The 21,297-nt window shown below is 46.1% G+C and overlaps 1 protein-coding gene across 1 annotated transcript in view; it reads right to left on the bottom strand.

Moving 5' to 3' along the window:
• Positions 1 to 14,254: 14,254 nt before the first annotated feature.
• ZSWIM4 (zinc finger SWIM-type containing 4) overlaps positions 14,255 to 21,297 on the bottom strand; it is a 40,480-nt gene continuing 33,437 nt past the window's right edge. The window contains exons 11-14 of the mRNA XM_069230444.1: positions 21,025 to 21,182; positions 20,683 to 20,846; positions 19,778 to 19,859; positions 14,255 to 18,867 (exon numbers count right to left, since the gene is read on the bottom strand). Coding sequence (XP_069086545.1) covers positions 18,005 to 18,867; positions 19,778 to 19,859; positions 20,683 to 20,846; positions 21,025 to 21,182 — 1,267 coding nt within the window. The 3' untranslated portion in view covers positions 14,255 to 18,004. The remainder of the gene's footprint in view (positions 18,868 to 19,777; positions 19,860 to 20,682; positions 20,847 to 21,024; positions 21,183 to 21,297) is intronic.

Raw genomic sequence — 21,297 nt, 5'->3', positions numbered from 1 at the left:
CATCTATCTTTTTTGCTTCACAAGCTCCACCTCCCCTTTTAGTCGCTTTATTCCCAATGTGGTTGATATTTTATGTGCAGCAATAGCCTCCTCAAAGTTTGTTTTTTTAAATGAGGTTAACGATCTCTGCTTGACAGCTCTCTGTCTTCTTAGGTTCAGCAGTGTAAGTAGGGAATATGTTACTTACCCTTTGTATGTCATTTAGTGCTGTAAATCCACATGCTCTGCATACTCCTGCTATTTAATGTTGGGTCTGGATGTGCGCAAGTTGTTTTTCTCAGAAGTAGAAGACTCAAGTCAACAGGCAAAGTGACTCCTCCTCTTGGTGATAGTGGGCATGGGCATCAACTCCATTGTTAAGATTGTTTTCCTGCATTAAGGAGAGACTCGAGTGGAAGTATAAGCAAATAGATGTCGATATAGTACATTAACGCTCTGTACATCTAGTGTATGAAATCACGTTGCGGAAAGAAAACAGGTAATTCACTAACTGATTGAGGTGGAAAGTAGAAACCACCTTTGGAAGTAATTCTAGGTTAGTACGAAGGACTATACTGTCTTTGTAAGTTGAAGAAGGGTTCTTCCAAGGTTAATGCCTGGAGTTCACTGACACATAGTGAAGTGATGGACACCAAAAAAAAAAAAAGAGACCTTCCAAGACAGAAATTGGAGGGGGCAGTTATGCAACAGTTCGAATGGAGGACCCACAAACGGAAGACGAGGGAGAGGTGGAAAAACACAGGCAAATATTCCTGACGAATTCTTCCATAGAGCATTGCCCTTGGATAGTGCGTGTGGGAGCATGGAGGCGAATTCTGGTTATTTTGTGTTGTCTGCAGCTGTGAAAAGATCCATCTGAGGAAACCCCCACCTGTGGAAGTATGGGAAGAGGACTCAGTGGAGTTCCCACTAGTCAACCTGTTGCTGCATCCTGCTGAAGACGTTGGCGACATTGTTGACCATCCCTGGGAGGTGTTCCGCTAGCAGGTGGGATGTTGTGATGTATTGCCCATGCCAAATCTTCAGAGATAGGCATGAAGAGTGTGCCACCCCCCCTCCTCTGTTTTATAAATAAAACATAGCTGTCATGTTGTTCACCCGGAGCAGGATAACCTTGCCTAGGTGACTTATAAAGGCTTTCAAATCAAGGTGAACAGCTTGAAGCTCAAGATGTGGAGAATCCTAGTGATTGATGTTCCAAAGGCCTTGAATTGTGAGATCCTGAAGGGAGCACCCCGTACCCTTAGGGACATGTCTGCTGTGATAATGACCTGGGGGTTGTCTATATCATAATTGTCCCATGGAGCAGTGGGCTGTTGATCTGCATCATTTTCCTCTCCCTGAGTCCCAGTGTAGGACTGCGGGAAACCTATGGTATGATGTCATATATGTATCACTATGTGAGTGATGTGGAGAAGAGGGTGGCAGCAAAAGGAGAGGCGGTGGTTTAAGTGGAAGAGGAGGCTGTAGAGGGATTGTTGCAATGTCATTTTTTTCCTCTTAGGAGGCAGGTATGGTTTCGGTGCCACAGTAGTCAGACCCAAAGCGGTCGAGGCCATGATGCTCAGAGCCAATGAGGCAGATGGCCAGCTCAGTGCCAAGGCTGGTCAGCTCTTTGCGCAGCAGGAGATTTCGGATTCACTTTCGGAGCCAAGGGCTGGGCATCCTTAGTGAATGTTTGGTGCCTACCATGGCCTGTTGGCAGTGGTGGCCAATGAGCTGTGGTTTCGGTCAGAACCGTGTGTCTCTTGGTGGGTTGGGCATGGGTACTCACAGTTCGTTGTCCCAAAGGAAGGTCCTGCATCTGTAGGCCAACCTCTATATCGGAGCTACCAAGGCCTTGTGCTATTCTTCCTCTGCCTGTTCGACAATGTGTTGGCCAAGGATGTCTGGTGTCACTTCAAGATCTTTACACTGAACTTCTTTCCAATGCACCGGACGGTCCTGCAACGTTTTCTTCAATCGAAAAGATAGACAAGCCTCACAATCATCTTTCTGGTCGGGAGACAGACACAGGTTACAAACCTGATGGTGGTCGGTGTGCAGGTATTTTGTGTGGCACCTGGGACAGAATCAAGTTGAGTCCATTCCATTAGTGCATTCTTTAGTCGAATCCAATGAGATGAGAAAGGACCCGAAAGGTAGAGGCCTGAAGGTCACGACTGGTAAAAGTCGAATCAACAGGTGAAGGTTTTCTTCTGTTTTCAAAAGATGACTGTGGGATGTGAACAAAAACCATACCGTGGGTATAGAGGTCAACAACAGACCGAAGGGAGCCTGAAAATTGCCTTGAACCGGAGTACAGAAAAACACATCCAACCCTGATGGCGGAAGGAAAAAATAATTATATACCAGTAGACATCTGTTCGTGGCATTTAGTGCTGTAGATTCACATGCTGTGCATTATCCTGCCATCTAGTGTTGGGCTCGGTGTAGGAAGTTGGCTCTGTATGCACTATTTCAAAGTAAGGAATAGTATGCACAGAGTCCAAGGGGTCCCCTTAGAGGTAAGATAGTGGCAAAAAGAGATAATACTAATGCTCTATTTTGTGGTAGTGTGGTCGAGCAGTAGGCTTATCAAAGGAGTAGTGTTAAGCATTTGTTGTACATACACACAGGCAATAAATGAGGAACACACACTCAGAGACAAATCCAGCCAATAGGTTTTGTTATAGAAAAATATCTTTTCTTAGTTTATTTTAAGAACCACAGGTTCAAATTCTACATGTAATATCTCATTTGAAAGGTATTGCAGGTAAGTACTTTAGGAACTTTGAATCATTTCATTAGCATGTATACTTGTTACATAAAACACAATAAGCTGTTTTAAAAGTGGACACACTGCAATTTTCACAGTTCCTGGGGGAGGTAAAGTAATGTTAGTTTTAACAGGTAAGTAAGTCACTTACAGGTTTCAGTTTTGGGTCCAAGGTAGCCCACCGTTGGGAGTTCAGAGCAACCCCAAAGTTATCACACCAGCAGCTCAGGGCCGGTCAAGTGCAAAGGTCAAAGAGGTGCCCAAAACACATAGGCTTCAATGGAGAGAAGGGGGTGCCCCGGTTCCAGTCTGCCAGCAGGTAAGTACACGCATCTTCGGAGGGCAGACCAGGGGGGTTTTGTAGGGCACCAGGGGGGGACACAAGTCAGCACAGAAAGTACACCCTCAGCAGCGCGGGGGCGGCCGGGTGCAGTGTGCAAACACGTGTTGGGTTTTCAATGAGAGATCAAGGGATCTCTTCAGCGTTGCAGGCAGGCAAGGGGGGGGCGCCTCGGGGTAGCCACCACCTGGGCAAGGGAGAGGGCCTCCTGGGGGTCACTCCTGCACAGGAGTTCCGTTCCTTTAGGTGCTGGGGACTGCGGGTGCAGGGTCTTTTCCAGCCGTCGGGAAATGGAGTTCAGGCAGTCGCGGTCAGGGGGAGCCTTGGGATTCCCTCTGCAGGCGTCGCTGTGGGGGAAAGGGGGGACAACTTTGGTTACTCACAGTCTTGGAGTCGCCGGAGGGTCCTCCCTGAGGTGTTGGTTCTCCACCAGTCGAGTCGGGGTCGCCGGGTGCAGTGTTGCAAGTCTCACGCTTCTTGCGGGGAGTTGCAGGGGTCTTTAAATCTGCTACTTGAAACAAAGTTGCAGTTCTTTTGGAGCAGGGCCGCTGTCCTCGGGAGTTTCTTGTCTTTCTCGAAGCAGGGCAGTCCTCAGAGGATTCAGAGGTCGCTGGTCCCTTGGAAAGCGTCGCTGGAGCAGGTTTCTTTGGAAGGCAGGAGACAGGCCGGTGAGTCTGGGTCCAAAGCAGTTGGTGTCTTCTGTTCTTCCTCTGCAGGGGTTTTTCAGCTCAGCAGTCCTCTTCTTCTTGTAGTTTCAGGAATCTAAATTCTTAGGTTCAGGGGAGCCCTTAAATACTAAATTTAAGGGCGTGTTTAGGTCTGGGGGGTTAGTAGCCAATGGCTACTAGCCCTGAGGGTGGGTACACCCTCTTTGTGCCTCCTCCCAAGGGGAGGGGGGCACATTCCTATCCCTATTGGGGGAATCCTCCTTCTACAAGATGGAGGATTTCTAAAAGTCAGAGTCACCTCCGCTCAGGACACCTTAGGGGCTGTCCTGACTGGCCAGTGACTCCTCCTTGTTATTCTCATTATTTCTCCTGGACTTGCCGCCAAAAGTGGGGGCTGTGTCCAGGGGGCGGGCATCTCCACTAGCTGGAGTGCCCTGGGGCATTGTAACACGAAGCTTGAGCCTTTGAAGCTCACTGCTAGGTGTTACAGTTCCTGCAGGGGGGAGGTGTGAAGCACCTCCACCCAGAGCAGGCTTTGTTTCTGTCCTCAGAGAGCACAAAGGCTCTCACCGCATGAGGTCAGACACTCGTCTCTCAGCAGCAGGCTGGCACAGACCAGTCAGTCCTGCACTGAACAATTGGGTAAAATACAGGGGGTATCTCTAAGATGCCCTCTGTGTGTATTTTTTAATAAATCCAACACTGGCATCAGTGTGGGTTTATTATTCTGAGAAGTTTGATACTAAACTTCCCAGTATTCAGTGTAGCCATTATGGAGCTGTGGAGTTCGTTTTTGACAGACTCCCAGCCCATATACTCTTATGGCTACCCTGCACTTACAATGTCTAAGGTTTTGCTTAGACACTGTAGGGGCATAGTGCTCATGCACATATGCCCTCACCTGTGGTATAGTGCACCCTGCCTTAGGGCTGTAAGGCCTACTAGAGGGGTGACTTACCTATGCCACAGGCAGTGGGAGGTTGGCAAGGCACCCTGAGGGGAGTGCCATGTCGACTTAGTCATTTTCTCCCCATCAGCACACACAAGCTGGCAAGCAGTGTGTCTGTGCTGAGTGAGGGGTCCCTAGGGTGGCATAAGACATGCTGCAGCCCTTAGAGACCTTCCCTGGCATCAGGGCCCTTGTTACCAGGGGTACCAGTTACAAGGGACTTACCTAGGTGCCAGGGTTGTGCCAATTGTGGAAACAATGGTACATTTTAGGTGAAAGAACACTGGTGCTGGGGCCTGGTTAGCAGGGTCCCAGCACACTGCTCAGTCAAGTCAGCATCAGTATCAGGCAAAAAGTGGGGGGTAACTGCAACAGGGAGCCATTTCTTTACACTCGGAGTGTTGCAATTTATTTTTTTTTTTTTACCCCAAGAAGTATTTTCAAGTCATAGGATAGACTGGCTCCTCCTTCTCGGTGATAGTGTGCATGAGCATTGAGTTCTTTGTTAGATTGTTTTCCGCAGACAGGCGAGAGATAGAGTATAGAGGAGCATAGAAAAGAGTATGTCCATGTGAATATAATTAACTATATACAAATACAAAGTAAATGTAACGGTCACAGGGGTCTGGGGAGGAGGGAGGATGCACGTGAATCTACAGCACTACATGCCACAAACAGAGAACTACAGGTAAGTAACCTTTTCTGTTTGATGGCATGTGTGGCTGTAGCTACATATGCTGTGCATAGACTGGAAAGCAGTCCCTCCCAAAAAATGCAGTGGCTAGCCTGTGGGACTTGCAGTTGTTTAAAAAAGTGTTCTTAGGACAGCTTGCCCTAAAATGGCTTACTGACGAGCCTCCACATCTATGCAGTAATGTTTTGTAAATGTGTGTGGCGTAGACTAGGTAGCTGCTTTGCAAATGTCAGCTAAGGGAATATTTCCTAAAATTGTAATAGTGGTGCAAATTTTTCCTTGTGAATGTGCTTTAGGAGTAAGTGTTAATTGTCTTTTTGCTTTAGCATAACATTTGTATACATTTTACAATCCATCTAGCTATGCTATTTTTTTTTTGTAATAGAATTTTCCTTATGTGGTACTGAAAACACTGCAAAAAGCTGCTTTGTTTTCCTGAACTCGTGTCCTGTAATGTAGAGCCTTTTTAACATCTAATGTGCGGAGTGTTCTTTTTACCACAGTCTGGTTGTGCAAAGAAAACCAGCAATTCAATTGTTTGATTAATGTGGTAGTTTGAGACAACTTTTGGTAGAAATTTAGGCCCATATTTATCCTTTTTAGCGCTGCATTTGTGTCAATTTTTACACGAAAGCGGCACAAACTTACAAAATACAATTGTATTTTGTAAGTTTGTGCCGCTTTCGCATCAAAAAGCGGCACAACTGCAGCGCTCAAAAAGTATAAATATGGGCCTTAGGGTTTGTACGAAGAACTAGTTTTTCCTTATGTATCAGAAAGAAAGGCTCTTCTTATTTTAAGGCCTCTAGCTGACTAACACGTCTTAGTGATGTAATAGCAACTAAGAAAGCTTCTTAGTAAGAAAGGAATTAAAAGCACGAGTGAAGAGGCTCAAATTAAGGGCCCATGAGCCTAGTGAGTACAATATTAAGATTCCAGGTAGGCACTGGGGATAGCCTGGGTGGGATTACTCTTTAAAGGCCTTCCATGCAAGCATTAATGACTGGTATTTTGAATATTGAAGTATGTTGTCTGTTTTGTAAACAGGCTGCAATTGCAGCTAGCTGTAACCAAATCGATGTGTAAGCCAGGATTGGTTTTAGCATATGAAGCAAATAAAAAATATCTTGCACTTTAGAGGATCAGTGTGTTTAGATTGAGTGTAACAGACAAAATGTTTCCATTTTGCTGCATGAGAGGCTCCAGTTGACGGTCTACATGCCTGTTTTGGAATGTCCATACACACTGCAGGTAACTGATGGTAACCGAATTCTACGACTTCATGAGCAATTTCTCAAGGGGATCCGGACGGCTTATCTGTTGGAAATTTTGTGTGAGAAGATCCGGTCTGTTGGGGAGTCTCTCGTGAGGTACAAGGGAGAGATCCAGTAGAGCTGTGAACCAAGGCTGACAAGCTCATGTGGATGCTACCAAGATTATTTTAAGAGAAGTGTCAGTTTGCGCACCAGGAATGGAATGAGTGGAAGAGGTGAAAAAGTGTAAGCAAATATCCCTGTCTAGTTGATCCATAGGGCATTGCGTTTGGACTGAGGGTGTGGGTATCTGGATGCGAAGTTTTGGCACTTTGTGTTTCCTGCTGTGGTGAATAGGTCTATGTGAGGTGTTCCCCACTTTTGAAGAACTACTACATGGACTTGTTGATACGTCCTGCTTGGCAGGTCTGCAAAGTCGTTGTCTGCCCCTAGGAGATATTCTGCAAAAAGATGGATGTGGTAATGAGGAGCCCAATTCCAGATTATTTGTGCTAGCTGTGACAACCAGAGAGAACGTGCTCCCCCGCCCGTTTTTGTAGATAATACATTGCAGTCATATAGTCTGTGCAAATCAAAACACATTTGTGCATTAATTGAGGCAGAAAAGCTTTCAGGGCTAGAAAGACTGCCTGAAGTTCCAAATGATTGGTGTGTATGGTCTGGTGGATGCAGTCCCATGATCCCTGCACTGTGAGGCTGTTGCGATGAGCCCCTCATCCTGTAAGGGAGGTATCCAAGGTCAGAACTATTTGGGAAATGCGGTCTTGTTGTAGGGGATGAATATGAAGTCTGGCATGAGGGACAATGGCAAATCAGAATGCCATTGTGACTAGGAATCGCATCAATGTTTTGACTGTGTACATTTGATTGACTTATTCGAGAAATTGTTTCCTAAAAATTGTGAACTCGTGTTGGATTGGGGTAAGCAAGCCCCAATTGTATGGAGAATAGCCCCCAGATAAGGCTGAATCTTGAGAGGCTGTAGGAGTAATTTTAGGATGTTTATTGTAAACCTTAAACTGTGATGGTTTACTGTTATTGGAGTATGAGACTAACATTGGCTTAAAGTGGTGCTTTGATCAGCCAATCATCCAAGTAAAGAAATAAGTGTATCTGTTGCCTTCTCAGATGTGCTGCAACTACTGCAAGACACTTGGTGAATACCCTGGGAGCGGTTGAGAAAGGAAGCACCTTGAAGTCATAATGTTGTCCTGCCCCTACAAACCTTCGAGATTTGCGGTGTGCAGGATGAATATGAATGTGATGGTCTGTGTCCTTCAGATCTAGAGTGGTCATGAAGGCGATTTTTTTGTAGTAATGGAATTACATCTTGAAGAGTGACCATGTGAAAATGCTCTGAGAGAATATATTGATTTAGCGATCGAGTGCTGTCCTTATTGGGAATGAGAAAGTAGAGAATGTACACTCCCATTCCTTGATATTGTATGGGAACAGTTTCTATTGCTTCTTTTAACAGGAGAGATTGAACCTCCTCTTTTAAAAAAGCGAGATGTTCCGTTGACATTTTGAGTCTGCGAGGTGGAATGTTTGTTGGGGGTGTTATGTATGTTCTACACAATAACCATGTTGAATAATGGATAGGACCCACCCATCCAACGTTGTCTCTGTCCACTGTTGTTGGTAAAATTGAAGAAGCCCCTCCTACTGGAGTGGAATGAGGAGGGGGAATGTGGAGGTAGTCAATGTTCGGTTGAGGAGGGTGAACCACGTGTGTTGGTGGTTTTTCCTCCACCCATAGTGCTATTTCCTCTATATGTCCCTCTGGAAGAAAAAAAAAAAAACTCTAGAGGAAGAGGCTTGACACTGCTGTGAGTTGGAATGATCAGAGGATGCGATCCGTTTGTAGCCATCCCGGTACATTGGGTGGCAAGAAAATCCTGTTTAGTTGATTTTATAAAGCACTCACAGCTTAAGCCGTGTTTGTGTCTTTTTTGTTTTTCAGGAGTGGAGTCAACCTGGGACCCCAAATAGGTTCCCCCCCCCCACCCCCAATCAAAGGGATTACTAACGACAGCGTGTTGGACTTCTGGTCTGAAACCAAAACGCCTTAACCAGGCATGTCTAAGAAGGATACTAGTATTGAACCCTCACACGACTGTCTCTGCTGCATCTAGTGCACATCTAAATGAACTGTTCAAAATTGTCTGAACTGCAGAGATTTGCTGTGCACATTTACGGTGTTCTTCTAGGAGGTGTTGAAGAAGGTCTTCCATTTCGTCCTAGTGTGCCCTATCATATCTTGCAAGCACTGCCTGGGAATTAGCAATAAGCCAATGACTCGCCACATGCACAGCAACCCTTTTGCCCACTGCATCAATGTTTTTTTCTTACTTTCTTCCTCTCGATGAGAAGAATCTCCAGTAGCCTGGTTATTTACTTTATTCCTGGCTGTTGTAGTGACAATGGAATATGGAGGGATTTGTGACCAGATGTAGATGTAGTCAGATTGAGCTGCCTTATATATATATTTTTTTTTTTTTATCTACCCATGGTGTAATTATACAAGAGCGCAAGAGGCTCTTTGAAAATGTATTGGACATGTTGAAGCATCCCTGGTAACATAGGGCGGAATTGTATATCCCTGTGTGTTGTGGTGAGGGTATCAAATAGAAAGTCTCTCTCTATGGATCCTTCTGTAATTGCACATTGTGATAGATAGCACCCCTAGCTATTAATTGCCGATACCCAGTGGTGTCCTCTGATGGGGGAAGGATAGATGTCTGGATCTGTATCATAAGTATACCAGGGGTCATGGTCTTGTGGAACATTCCTTAGATCTTCCCTACCATATATAGGTGAACCCTGTGGTGTGTAGTATCCACCAACTTGAGGGTTAGGTGAGTGAGGCGGAAGAGAAAAAGGAGGTGGAGTCTAAGGAGGTGACAGCAGAGCTGGTAGAGGTGCCGCAGAAGTAGTAGCCTCTTTCTCAGGAGGCTTTTTAGGAAGAGGTGAGGTGTCAAGATCCTCCTCAAACGAAAGCTTCTTTACAGGAATGGTGGGAGAAACCACAATTCTGCCCGTGTCTTTATCCATCTGAATTTTGCACTGCTTAGCGTCCATAGTTTCTAAAATTGGTTCAACTGAAGACAGTGAATGGTCGGAGCCATCTATTTTCAGCACCAAAATTGTGTCCCCTTGTAAACATTTTAATCCTGAAGGGATAGATGCTGTATTCCTGCTTGATGCTGAAGTCTTCGGTACTTAAGTAGTCGGTTCCGAAGTTTTCAGTTCCGAAGCCTTGGATGTTTCCAGTCTGACCAAAGGAATAGAGGTTGATTGCCAAGACCCAGCAACAGTCATTCCGGATTTAGGAGCCGAGGGCGGGACAAACAAATCAAGCTTCCGTGACAGACCATGGCCCGAGGGCAGTGGTAGTCAAGTGACCTCTTTTTTGGGCTTTTTCTTACTGTCTTTATGGGAGAAAGTCCTGCATTTTTACTCATGACTTGCGCCTATCTGATGTCCTGGTTCTCAATGTCATATTATAGGTCTGAGTCTTCGATCGAGAATGCCCCTTCTTGCTCAAGCTCCTCCTGTGTGTGTTCATCCACGAACATACCTGGAGTGTTGTCTTGCATAGTGTGTGACATTTCCAGCCCGCGAGCTCTTCGGTCCCGAAGTGTTTCCTTGGAACGAAACAAATCGGCACGCCTGCAGGTGGCCTCCTTGTGACCTGGGAAAAGGCAGAGGTTATACACTTGATGGTGATCCGTGTGTGGAAATTTGGTGTGGCACCGAGGACGGAATCTAAAAGGAGTCTGTTCCATCAGGGTCTCCTATTCTTTTGTGTCACAAGGAGATAGGTCTGGGGCAAGACGAGGCGGGCCCCAAAGAGTACACAGTCAAGATTTGACTCAACCGAGAGTATGATAAAGAAACCCAATTGACTTAAAATACAATCAATGGAAAGTAAAGACAGAAAGAGTCTCCAACCGGTTCGAGTGAATACAGAGCGAGCTGAAACACGTCCGAACCATATAGCGGAGAAAAATACAATCTAACAAAGAACTTAGCGGCCATGCTCAGTATCACCTAAGAGCAGCCACTCAATCCCTTGACTCAAAAACACTTCTCTAAGAAAAACAAGGGGCAGCACTCAGAGCCAAACACTAGATGGCAGGATAATGCACAGCATGTGTAGTAGCTACAGCCACACATGCCATTAAACACAATCTAACAAATGAGTTGATGCCCATGTGCATTATCACCAAGAGGTCACTTTTCTTGTGACGCAAAAGACTTATTCAAGGAAAAAACAACATGCAAAAATCTGGATGCAACACTAGATAGCAGGAGTATGCAGTGCATGTGCATCTACAGCCACATATGCCACTGAACACTTTTCCTTACTGCCCCTTTTCTTTTGAGTTCTAATCATGTTCTCCAATTCTGCCTCACCACTTCAAGCTTGATCATCCTCCAAAGTGAAACTGATGTCTTCAGACAATCATTCCTAGGTAGCCTGGTCTTTAGACTTGACACAATGGGATTCAACAACCTCTTTGACTAATTCTTTCAGCGTGGAATATCGTTTCTTGAACAATCTTCAAATTCACTCAAAGAGCTCAACTTTGGGTTTCAATTACAGACTAATATCTATCTTCTCTTGATTGTTCCAAAGGCCTTTTGCTGAGGGCACACTTTGGACCAGACCTCTTTTTGTAAGGTAGATCAGTGTGCCTCAACCCTGCAGGAAAAAAAACCTCTTAAAGGTTCAAAATCAGAATGGTATTTCCTTAAGCCTCCTCAGAGGCTGCTATTTTTGAAACCCCATTTCCTCTAAATGGAGCATTTTTTTCTGCCTTTCAAGCTCGGTCTTCCGTTACAGATCCACATTGGCCAATGTGCCAAAGGGATTTTAGCTCAATGAATTAAGTTTTTGGTTTGAAAAATGAACAAGCATACGGAGCATGCACCTTTGAAAGCAACTTTTCATATGCAGTTTTGGTGACAGCAACATATTTACCTATTACTTTTGATATGAGGTGACTCGCCTCCTATAAATAAGCTTTTGTGGCTCTCTTAATTGGATGACAGTTGTTGTTCATTTAATTACATACATAGTAGGTAACTTACATCCTTACCCATTTTGTTTGAATCCAAATTAAGCAACATTAGCATACATTGTTATATGTACTAGTATTTAGTCTATTTTCAGGGCCACAGTAGTCCCACAGCTCGCATTTTCCTAAGAAGTCCTTCCCCCTAATATAGGAGGGTAAGAAATCCTGTTTTATTATCTTGAGTGACTTGTGGTGATTCACGTATCGAGTTGGTGGGTCCATGCCAAGTCAGGACACATTTTGTTCTGACCCTCAGCATGTGGGCATGTAACCACCAGTGTCTGTGCATTATTTATATGTTGAAGCATTAACATTAATAATTATGGATCTCTCTCTTTCTCCCTTTGCCTCCACAGGTCATAAACTGTTGTGTTTTCCTATGTAGTTCTTTATACATGTTATATTCTTTTCACATAACTCTTACTTAATTTGAGTTCTTTAGTGAAGCTTAAGAGTTCTTTTTTGTTTTTGATCCTGAAGAAATGCCAATTGATCCGTTGTGGACAACACAGGTGTGAAACATGTCGATCATCATTTAGGGATGTAGGATTTCCCTTTTCCCTGTTTTTTTCCCTGGTAGAGTGCAGGATCATCATCCCCCAGACTACTCCCTGTGTTTTTAACCTCGACCCTCTCTGAGGAATTAATAAAGTAATGTTAGGGTTTAGAGACAATTTTCATCCTGTCTCCAGCTTTTCACTTCTCCTTGTAGGTCTGAATCTACCCCTGCAATCAAAAATGGCCCATTTTCACAAAAGATCTCTGGCAAAGAGCCCCCTTGAGGGGCCAGTCGGACACTGTAGAGCCAGCCCGACGAGGAGCAGGCCCTATGATGAAGCATGACACCCACTGGGTGCGAGAGGGCCCTGTCTTCTACTTTTAATAGTGCCCTTTTGACCTGCAGTTTCCCCAGTGGAACAGTGCACCTTACTTATTTACACGGGACAGGTGACTGACATCAGTGACCCCATCCGATAGGTGGTTTCCCAGCAGAGTGACCAAGCACCCTCTTAGGGCTATTAAGGGACTCCTTTGCGGGTGGGTCCCCAGATTCGGCATGCAAGACTCCACCAGGACTCCTCTGAATCGACCTCTTCTGCTCCTGGCCACCAGAACCGCTGCAGGACTTGACAAGAACCAAACAAACCTGCAACTCCTGAGACAATCTCGCCTTGCAACATTGTTACTTTGGCTCATTCCAGTAATTGTAACATTTCCACAGCTGTGCACCAACTTAGGCGACAGTGAGCCTTTGCTTATCATTGCAGGACAGTACCCCTGTGCACCGCGACTCTTGCAGCAACTAAGACTTATTGACTCCTGCTCCAAGGGATCTTCAGGCTCCAAGTAGCCCCAGCCTCCAGCACTTCATCCTTGCAAGGACAGTCTCTCCTCTCCTGCTCCAGTGACGTGAGACTCCAGGTGTGGTAACTGGGCCTCACTGCCACTTACTGTGCCTGCTGCCAGTGGGTTGCCTGGAAGAGGGGGGGGGGGGGGGGGGGGGGGGGGGGGGGGAGGAGGAAGAATGTTACGACTGCTTCTGCTGGCTCTTCCAAAAGCTGAGGGTGAGCCGGGACTCCCCTCCAAAAGCAGAGTCCCCCTGGAACTTGCTGATCCTCTTCAAATCCTCTTCTGACCGGAATTGCATTTGCCAAGGCTTGTTGGTGTGTTCACCACAGCTACCACTAGAGAACCATGGCTTCCTAGACACTGTCTCACTAACTAATAGGGATTGCCTAGACCTGGTATAAGGTGCAAACACCATAGTCATTCACCACACACCAGGCAGGCTTCCTACAGTAGGTGCATACTTAGCTCTACTAGTAACGAGCCTCTCACAACCACAAAGAGGCCACAAGGAATAGACACATGGAAGAATGGTAAACAGACCTTGAGTTAAGGAAATATGTATGTAAAACAAGTTGAGGATAGAGGAAAAGAAGGCATGCAAGAAGAGAAAGGGAAACCGAAGTACAAGGAATGACAAATACAAAATTAGCAGTGGGGGTGGGTTGAAGGGAATGGTGGAACAGGAGAGAAACAAAAACGAACTGAGAACAAGGAACGACAGACAAACATGGGCATACAAAGAGGCTAAAGAAAGGCGCAAATACAAAGTATAGGATACACAAGTGAGCCCCATCTTCGATGGGTTTGGTAAACTGTTTTCCCTATCTGATAAAAATAACTTAATGCAAGTCAGTGCTCTCGACTGCAAAATAATGGTTGTTACTCATGTCTTATTGCTTAGATAGCTTTAATATCCTTATTTTTGTCTTGTTCGGTTAATGCCTTCTCTGATGACAGACCAAAGATCGGGATCAACAATGAGATAAAAAATAAAAATATATATATAATAATAATAATAACATAAAAATCACTGACCAGGGAGATCAGAGAAGATCAACGAGAGGATTAAGAATAGACATCAAAAGTGAGTCAAAAATGAATAGCATTTTCGTACAGAAAAAAAAGAGACCACAAGGATTTTTCTCCCAAGTTATATTTTTTTACAAAAACACAAGAACAATTCAATAAATAGAAAACAAAATTACAAAAATTAACAAACTTTATAGTAAAGTAAGGAGTGGGGGTGCCACCCAGGTTAGTGTGGACAAGCAGGCCCCCCTTCTCTTTCAACATCATATTGCAAAGTAAAGGGTTAATCTTTCCTAGTCCATAGATTTAATAGGTCAATAAATCATTAGATCAGACTTCATAGCAAGCTTCTGGACCCCAAGGAGCTAAGCGCTCTGGATTTGTTCCTGAGAATGTATACAGTGTAGGGAAATTGGGGGCATGAGCGGCCGAGGAACTGGGATCCAGCCAGCTATGCGGCACTCAGAATACCATATGCTGAGGAGCAGGAGAAAGAGGCAACAGCAAGAAATTTTCACAGGGGTGGGAGCGTGAGGTAAACCCCTCAACATTTTCAGGTGGCAAGGGGCAGGTGCGGCATGAGGTATGCCCCTGCGAGTAAGGGCTTGTCCCCCTCTGTGCTGCAGATGCCTATGAGGTAAACAAGACATTTTGTTGTATTAAGATCAAGCATATCCTGGCCACCTCCACCATCCCCAACACTGTTCCATGTTTGGTGGCGTTCAATGCTTTGGGCTCTTTAAATATTAGAGGGAAGGGGTGGAATGGATAGGAGGTAAGCCCCAGACATAACTGTTATGGCAATTTAAGACCCCTTCTGGAAATCTGCAAGGTCAAGGTAACAAAATCTAGGAAAGTGAAACCTGCAAGGCTAATGATTCACAATTTAAAAGGGTTAATTTTATAGAGCCAGTGACCCAAAATACAAAAAGGCAAAAATCTGCAGGGACAATTTAATCTGATTTAGAAAAGTAAAGTCTGCAGGCTCTCTATCCAAATCTAAAAGGTGACGTGCAGGGGCCATTAATCGTAACGCATTATAGTAAAACATGAAGGGTCCCTCTGTGGAAGCCTAGTTGCAAAATCTAAAAGCTTTGCATCCAAAACCAAAAATGAACTTTGCAGTGCATTCGGGTGTATTCCAAAGACTGAAAGTGTAATTTACAAGGCCTGTGTAACAAATTACAGAAAAAAAGTGAAAGGTGCATCATAAATCGAAGGGTGAAACGTGCAAGGCTCATGAATCGTAATTTAGAAGGATATAGTGTCAAGATCCTTGAATCTAAAACTATGGCTAAAATCTTGTATCATAACTTGAATCGGGAAGTCTGCGAGGTCTGGGTATTGTACTCCAGAAAGGAGAACTCTAGAAAACGAGTGTATTTTACTATACGTAATTTAAATCCGCAGGGCCAGTGCGGTGAAAAACAAGCCATTACATTTATAGAGTGCGTGTATCTTAATCGAGAGAAATACTTTAAGGGCCCAAGTACTCTAGTCTACTTTCCCACAAGCTTAATTATGTGATAAAGTTGAAAGATTTGGAACAAAATAACCAAGCGGGAACTGAACGAGCAGCACCGTTGGGCGACTCAATTCAAGAACATTCACATGCAAGAGAAAGGACCTTGAGAAGTGGGCAAAGCAAGGGCCCAATGAGGCCTGGACATGTGGAAACAGTCTTGCAGGACTCGCCCTGGGGCGGTTTGGAGTCCTCAGATCTAATCCCAGTGCATTCCATAAAAGCGCAGTCCTTCTTGGCACTACTGTAACTCCAAGATTAAGCAAGACAGGATGTATCTGGGTAGGGTGGGCAAATATATTGCTTTATTTGGAAGGTATCTCTAAAGTGCTTAGATAAACAGACCACTTGCAAAGTCCCAGTGCCCCGGGGCACACTGTGGCCCACCCCAAAGCAAAGCCTGGAATAATCGGCCAATGAGTGGTGACCAGATGGGCGCCAACCAATCCAGTGGTAGATCAAAATGGTGCCAGTTTCAATGAGACAAAGTCAGAACATGGAAAGCAGAAAGTAAAGTGGTGTCGTTTTTTGTGCCTCCCACATCGGGGAACTGGCATTTACAAACCAAGTGTATTAGATTATAGCTCACGATCCTGCAGAGTGAAAGGCTAATAAATGTGGATTAAGGGCACAGTCTCAGGGCAATGGCAGGCTATACAAATCCAGAGGCATGAGGGTGAGAGCGCAAGGCAGACAAGGTGGCAGAAAACTAAGGGGCTTTCAGCAACAGGGGAGGGGGCTTACAGGTTTCTTTTAACGGGTCAAAATTCCGCAAGGGCTATGTAAAATCTAAGCAACGTATTGTGATGAGGCAGAGTGTTAGCACATGTGCATCAAGCACAGCTTCATGTCTTAAACCGGAGCATTCAAATTCAAAGGAGTGAGGATACACGAGTGGCTACCACATCAAGGATTAATTCACTGTCCCTTCTCTGGTGCAATACTGATTCACTAAAGGAGAACCCTACGTCTGGAGGCGGTGGTCAATGCAGCTTCACTTGAGGTACTGGGTCGAGCCTGGGATGATTCACAGACAGAACGGACGAGAATAATTTTCTAAAGTAAATTATACCGTAGTGGGAAGAAGCAAATGGCCGCTTCCATCCCCGGAAAGATGTGCTATGCTCAAATCTTAAAACAAACAAACAAACAAAAAAAAAAGACATAAGTCTGGGATCGACCCTCCGTTCCGAGAGCCAAGCAGGCATGACACCAATGTACTCTCTCCCAACCTTTTTTTTTCCTGGAAAGGCCTGTAGCATCTACCATTCAACATCCAGTTGTTTAAGGTACACAGTAAGAGGGAAGGAGTCCATGTCCCTCTGCTTCATTGTCCGTAAACGCCCACGGTCAGACAGTCGTATGTCAGAGGACCAAATATGACAGCAACTGGGAGCTGGACATCACAACAGTCTAGCCTCTAGAGTCCTCATTTCAAAAGATGGCCACAAGCTGCCTCCAGCAGCCACCACTGAAGAGGGCCCGCAGTCCAAACCGGAAGCGAACTTTAAAAACGATGCCACGGAATTTTCCGTAAAAAAAACAAAAAAGGGGGGGGGGGGGGGGGGGAGGGGGTGATTCCACTTCTGTCTGCCACAACGCCGTTTATCTAGAAATGGGAGGGCACCCCGAGTAACGGCAAGAAATGATTTAGCACGCGCAGAAATGTTTAGGGCGGAAACGTGCAGGATGCTGGAATGTGTCCGCCTGTACGAGGTGAAGAGAAGACTCAATGCGTGCAGCATGCCGTGGAGAGGAACACACAAAACTAGGAATGCCGGGAGTGCAGTTCCCAAACTGCAAGAATGCTGCGCGCGGGGTCCACAGGTGAAGGGACGCTGGGGCCGAATCCACATGTACACAAATTCTGGCGGCAGAGCCTGCGTGTGCAGAAATGTTCTTTGTGGAACCCAGATGTGCTCGCAAGGGAGTCCATGGGTGCCTTAACTTCATCAGCAGCCTCCACTTATGCAGGAAAATGCTAGGAATAAAGTCAACATCGTACAGCAATGCTGGGAGCAGGTTTTAGATGTGGTGGGTGTGGAATACATGGAGGCCACAACACTGGTGTGACGGTCCCTAGGTTATCCTTCAGGTTTGCTGGAGTTGCATTGCAGAGTAATACTGACCACAGCATCAACCAAGTCCTTCTAGCACTTCCCTCCTCTTCATTAAATAAATAAATATAAAATTAAATATCAACCATTTTATAAAGAATAAAAATAAAAACGGAGGAAAGAGTGGCTTTAACTGAGCCCGGCACCAATTTGCACAAGAGTCCCATCGTCTTACACGAGAGCCCGTCAGAGGCAGGGGCCCCACACAAGGGCCCGGCGTCAGCCAAAGCGCTCCCGCACCAGCAGCATGAGCTTCTTTTTGCCTTTGTAGGTCTGTTTGAGGTTGTCTAGGAACTGCCCGAACTGCAGGTGCCCCTCAGGGGCCAGTAGGAATGTTTCCCGGGCTTTGCACAGAAACTCTATAAATTCCCCATAATGCCGCGGGCTGATGTGCGTGAGCCGCGAGTGAGTGGTGCTGATGTAGGCAGTCATGGCGGCGTCTAGCAGCTGGCAGAGGGGGGCCTTCTCCGTCCCCAGCAGCTTGCCGGAAGTCCTGCGTCCGGGGAGACCTGCCAGGCCGGGCGTGGGGATGCTCCAGCGCCGCAGGATGTCGGAGAGGACCGGGGCGCACTGCACACTTTTGATCACCAGCGGCACCACTGCAGCCAGCTCGTTCTTTCCCAGAGAGTGGCTGAGGGAGCAGGCCCAGAGCACGTCATTCACGGCAGGGTGAGTGTCCTGATTGAAGGCGATGCTGAGGTGCGAGAGCGCCAACATAGCCAGCTTGTAGGCCCGGAGGAGCAGGCCCCTGTGCTCCATGTAGCGGGCTACTGTGAAGAGGTGGGAGTGGCCCATGCTGGTGCTAGAGGAGTCCAGGACGATCTGGTAAGCCGCTTCGAAGGCAGCGTGGTTCTTCTCGCACAGGGTGAGCGCCGGCAGCGAGCAGTTCTGAGGGTCCTTCATGGCGCACTGCAGGGCCACGGTGCGGGCGCAGCTGCACAGTTCCTCCCGCTGACTGTAGTCTAAGCTAAGCCGGAGAAGCGTGGAGTGCGTGGTGCTGGTGACGGCCACAATGGTCGTAGCCTCGATGGGAGTGAACAGGGAGTACCAGTTTTGCATGATGTTCATCAAGGCCTGCACACCTGGAGAAGAAAACACAATGTCAGGTAACATGATAGTCACTGGTCCTGCTTTTCCACAGACTCGCCAGCCTTCTATGTGGGAGGAAACGTCCAAGACCCCACAGCACAACAACCGTTCCACTTGGGGGCTGAGAGAAGCTACACCGCACCTACTTCCGTGTCCAGAATAGCACACAGACCCACTGACTTCATTCACACCAAGCCTGCTCCCTACATTTCATGAAAGAGCAGGGAACCGTGAAGTAGGCCCCTGTAAGCCCCTTATGCTATAGCTCAAAAATGCTATTATTTTGATTACTTTCTCCGAGCCCAACACTAGATGGCGGGATATGCACAGCATGTTGCTGCATTTCTGTCATTCTTATCTGGGAGAGGGGTACTTGACTCATAATTCAGCTGCAAAGAGAAAAAAAAAAAAAAAAAAAAAAAAAAAAAACACACACAACCACACACACACACACACACACACACACAGAGAGAAAACGCACCAGAAAACATCAACCAAACTAGCTGCATTGTACTCACTTCATGGGGCTTAATCAATGCCTATTTGGAGCAATGTGCACTCAATCAACACAATTATTCAGCGAATGAAAAAAGGTAGACCAAATGACAAACTCAACGTGAAGAAAAACTGACCGTAGGAGGGACTGAAGCAGATAAGATACAAAGTGGACGACAAATGCATAAGTGAGACAAAGAAACAGACAACCAATAAGAAGCAGGCAGAGAAAAAAAAAGAAAAAAAAAAAAAAAAAAAAACTACGACACTTTCATATACATAAGAAACATGAAGACAGACAAAAAGCATTGAAACAACAAACCGTGAATGAGTCCCGAAGACTAACCAACAGAGAAAAACAAAGTACTGATGCTGGCCTGAGGCTGAGGCATGCTCTTCTTTTCTTACCAATTTCAGTTGCGCAGCTGACAAGCCAGCGCACCATCTCTCTCCGCCGCCATGTCATGGTGTTTAGTGTCATCCTCATCACCTGGAAGAGAAGAAAGGCACATTACAAAAGAGCACCATGTCGTTCCTTGCTCACCAGACAGAACACTTCTAAGAGACAGCACTGCCATCCTTCCTTGCCACAAATCTGCCCATCCTAGAGGGTGGCAGCTCCGACATCAATGCAGGACCTGTGCACGCTGCTGCGACCACCGAAGGGGGGGAGGGAGGGGGGGCAACCTTACTTACCCCTGCAGTACATATTACAGGCAGCACTACCACTGCTCTCCTCAGCATAATTCAGAAGCTGCTCTTTATTCCGCCAGCTAGCTGTCAGATATGAAAGTTCTTTCTCTCACAAGTAAATGATGTCTGGCCTAATGAGGGTGCCCCCCCCCCCCCCAGATCTCCCCACACACACACACTGACAGAGGCGGAGGTGCTCTACACATCATCGAAGCTTCCAAATTCCACCTCCGTACCGCTAAGCACCTGCTTTCCTGTGCTTCTTGCTTTGTCGAACAGTTCAATTTTTATTAAGAGGTAAGCACTCTATCGACATTAGAACAGTCTCTACCCATTCAGCAAGGTAGAAACAAAATGAAAGCATCTCTTCAAAGAGCACTACCACTTTACACAAGAAGCTATTATCAGCCATCTCATTATACACAGCCTTGAATCACAGCTCAGGTCCACTACTGAGTACTAACTCGCTCTTCATCTTCGTTCATACTTTACAGGAAGAGAATGTCTAGATTGAGCAACAGAGCTTTACTAAATACAGTAACCAAGCTACAGAGTAATGCAGCCGCCAAGTCGGCCAGCAGAGACTCTGGATGTAGAATCATCACACAACAAACTCCTACCTGAAGGCCGAGCTCTAGGGAGATGCCTAGGAGGCTGCTGTCTGGAGGTGCGTTAGCAGGCGTGGCGGTCTTGCAAGCATCCTGTGCTAGCTTGAAGAGCAACGCAGGTGAATGGATGTTCTGTTGGATGGATCCCAGCACTGTGTGCAGCCACTTAGGGTCCCCTGGGGGAAGGGAAAGGGAAGATGTAAGCAGGTGAACAACCTAACACTTTACAGAGAGGCAGGCAGACAGACAGACAGACAGACAGACAGACAGAAAGACAGACAGACAGACAGACAGACAGACAGACAGACAGAAAGACAGAAAGACAGAAAGACAGAAAGACAGACTCAGCCTTACCTTTGGCAGTGGTGAGCATGGCAGACGCCAACTCACACTGACGCGTCTCGAGGTGGCCAAGGATGAACCATCGAGGGAAGCGGTTGGCCATCATAGAGTCAAGGGGGTTGTGGTGCAGCAGATCTGGAGCCCTCATGGCTGTTTCTAGCACCGGAAGCCTGAAAGGGAAAGGAGAATTAAAGGCTATAACTACAAGAGCACCGAAAGCACAGCACAGGGAATTGGAGATGGTCTTTAGAAACAGAGGTAATTTGGATATTCGTAGAAGGAAGG

Source organism: Pleurodeles waltl, chromosome 4_2 (assembly GCF_031143425.1).
Source record: "Pleurodeles waltl isolate 20211129_DDA chromosome 4_2, aPleWal1.hap1.20221129, whole genome shotgun sequence".
Classification (NCBI taxonomy): domain Eukaryota; kingdom Metazoa; phylum Chordata; class Amphibia; order Caudata; family Salamandridae; genus Pleurodeles; species Pleurodeles waltl.
This window is presented reverse-complemented; position numbering and strand designations above follow the sequence as displayed.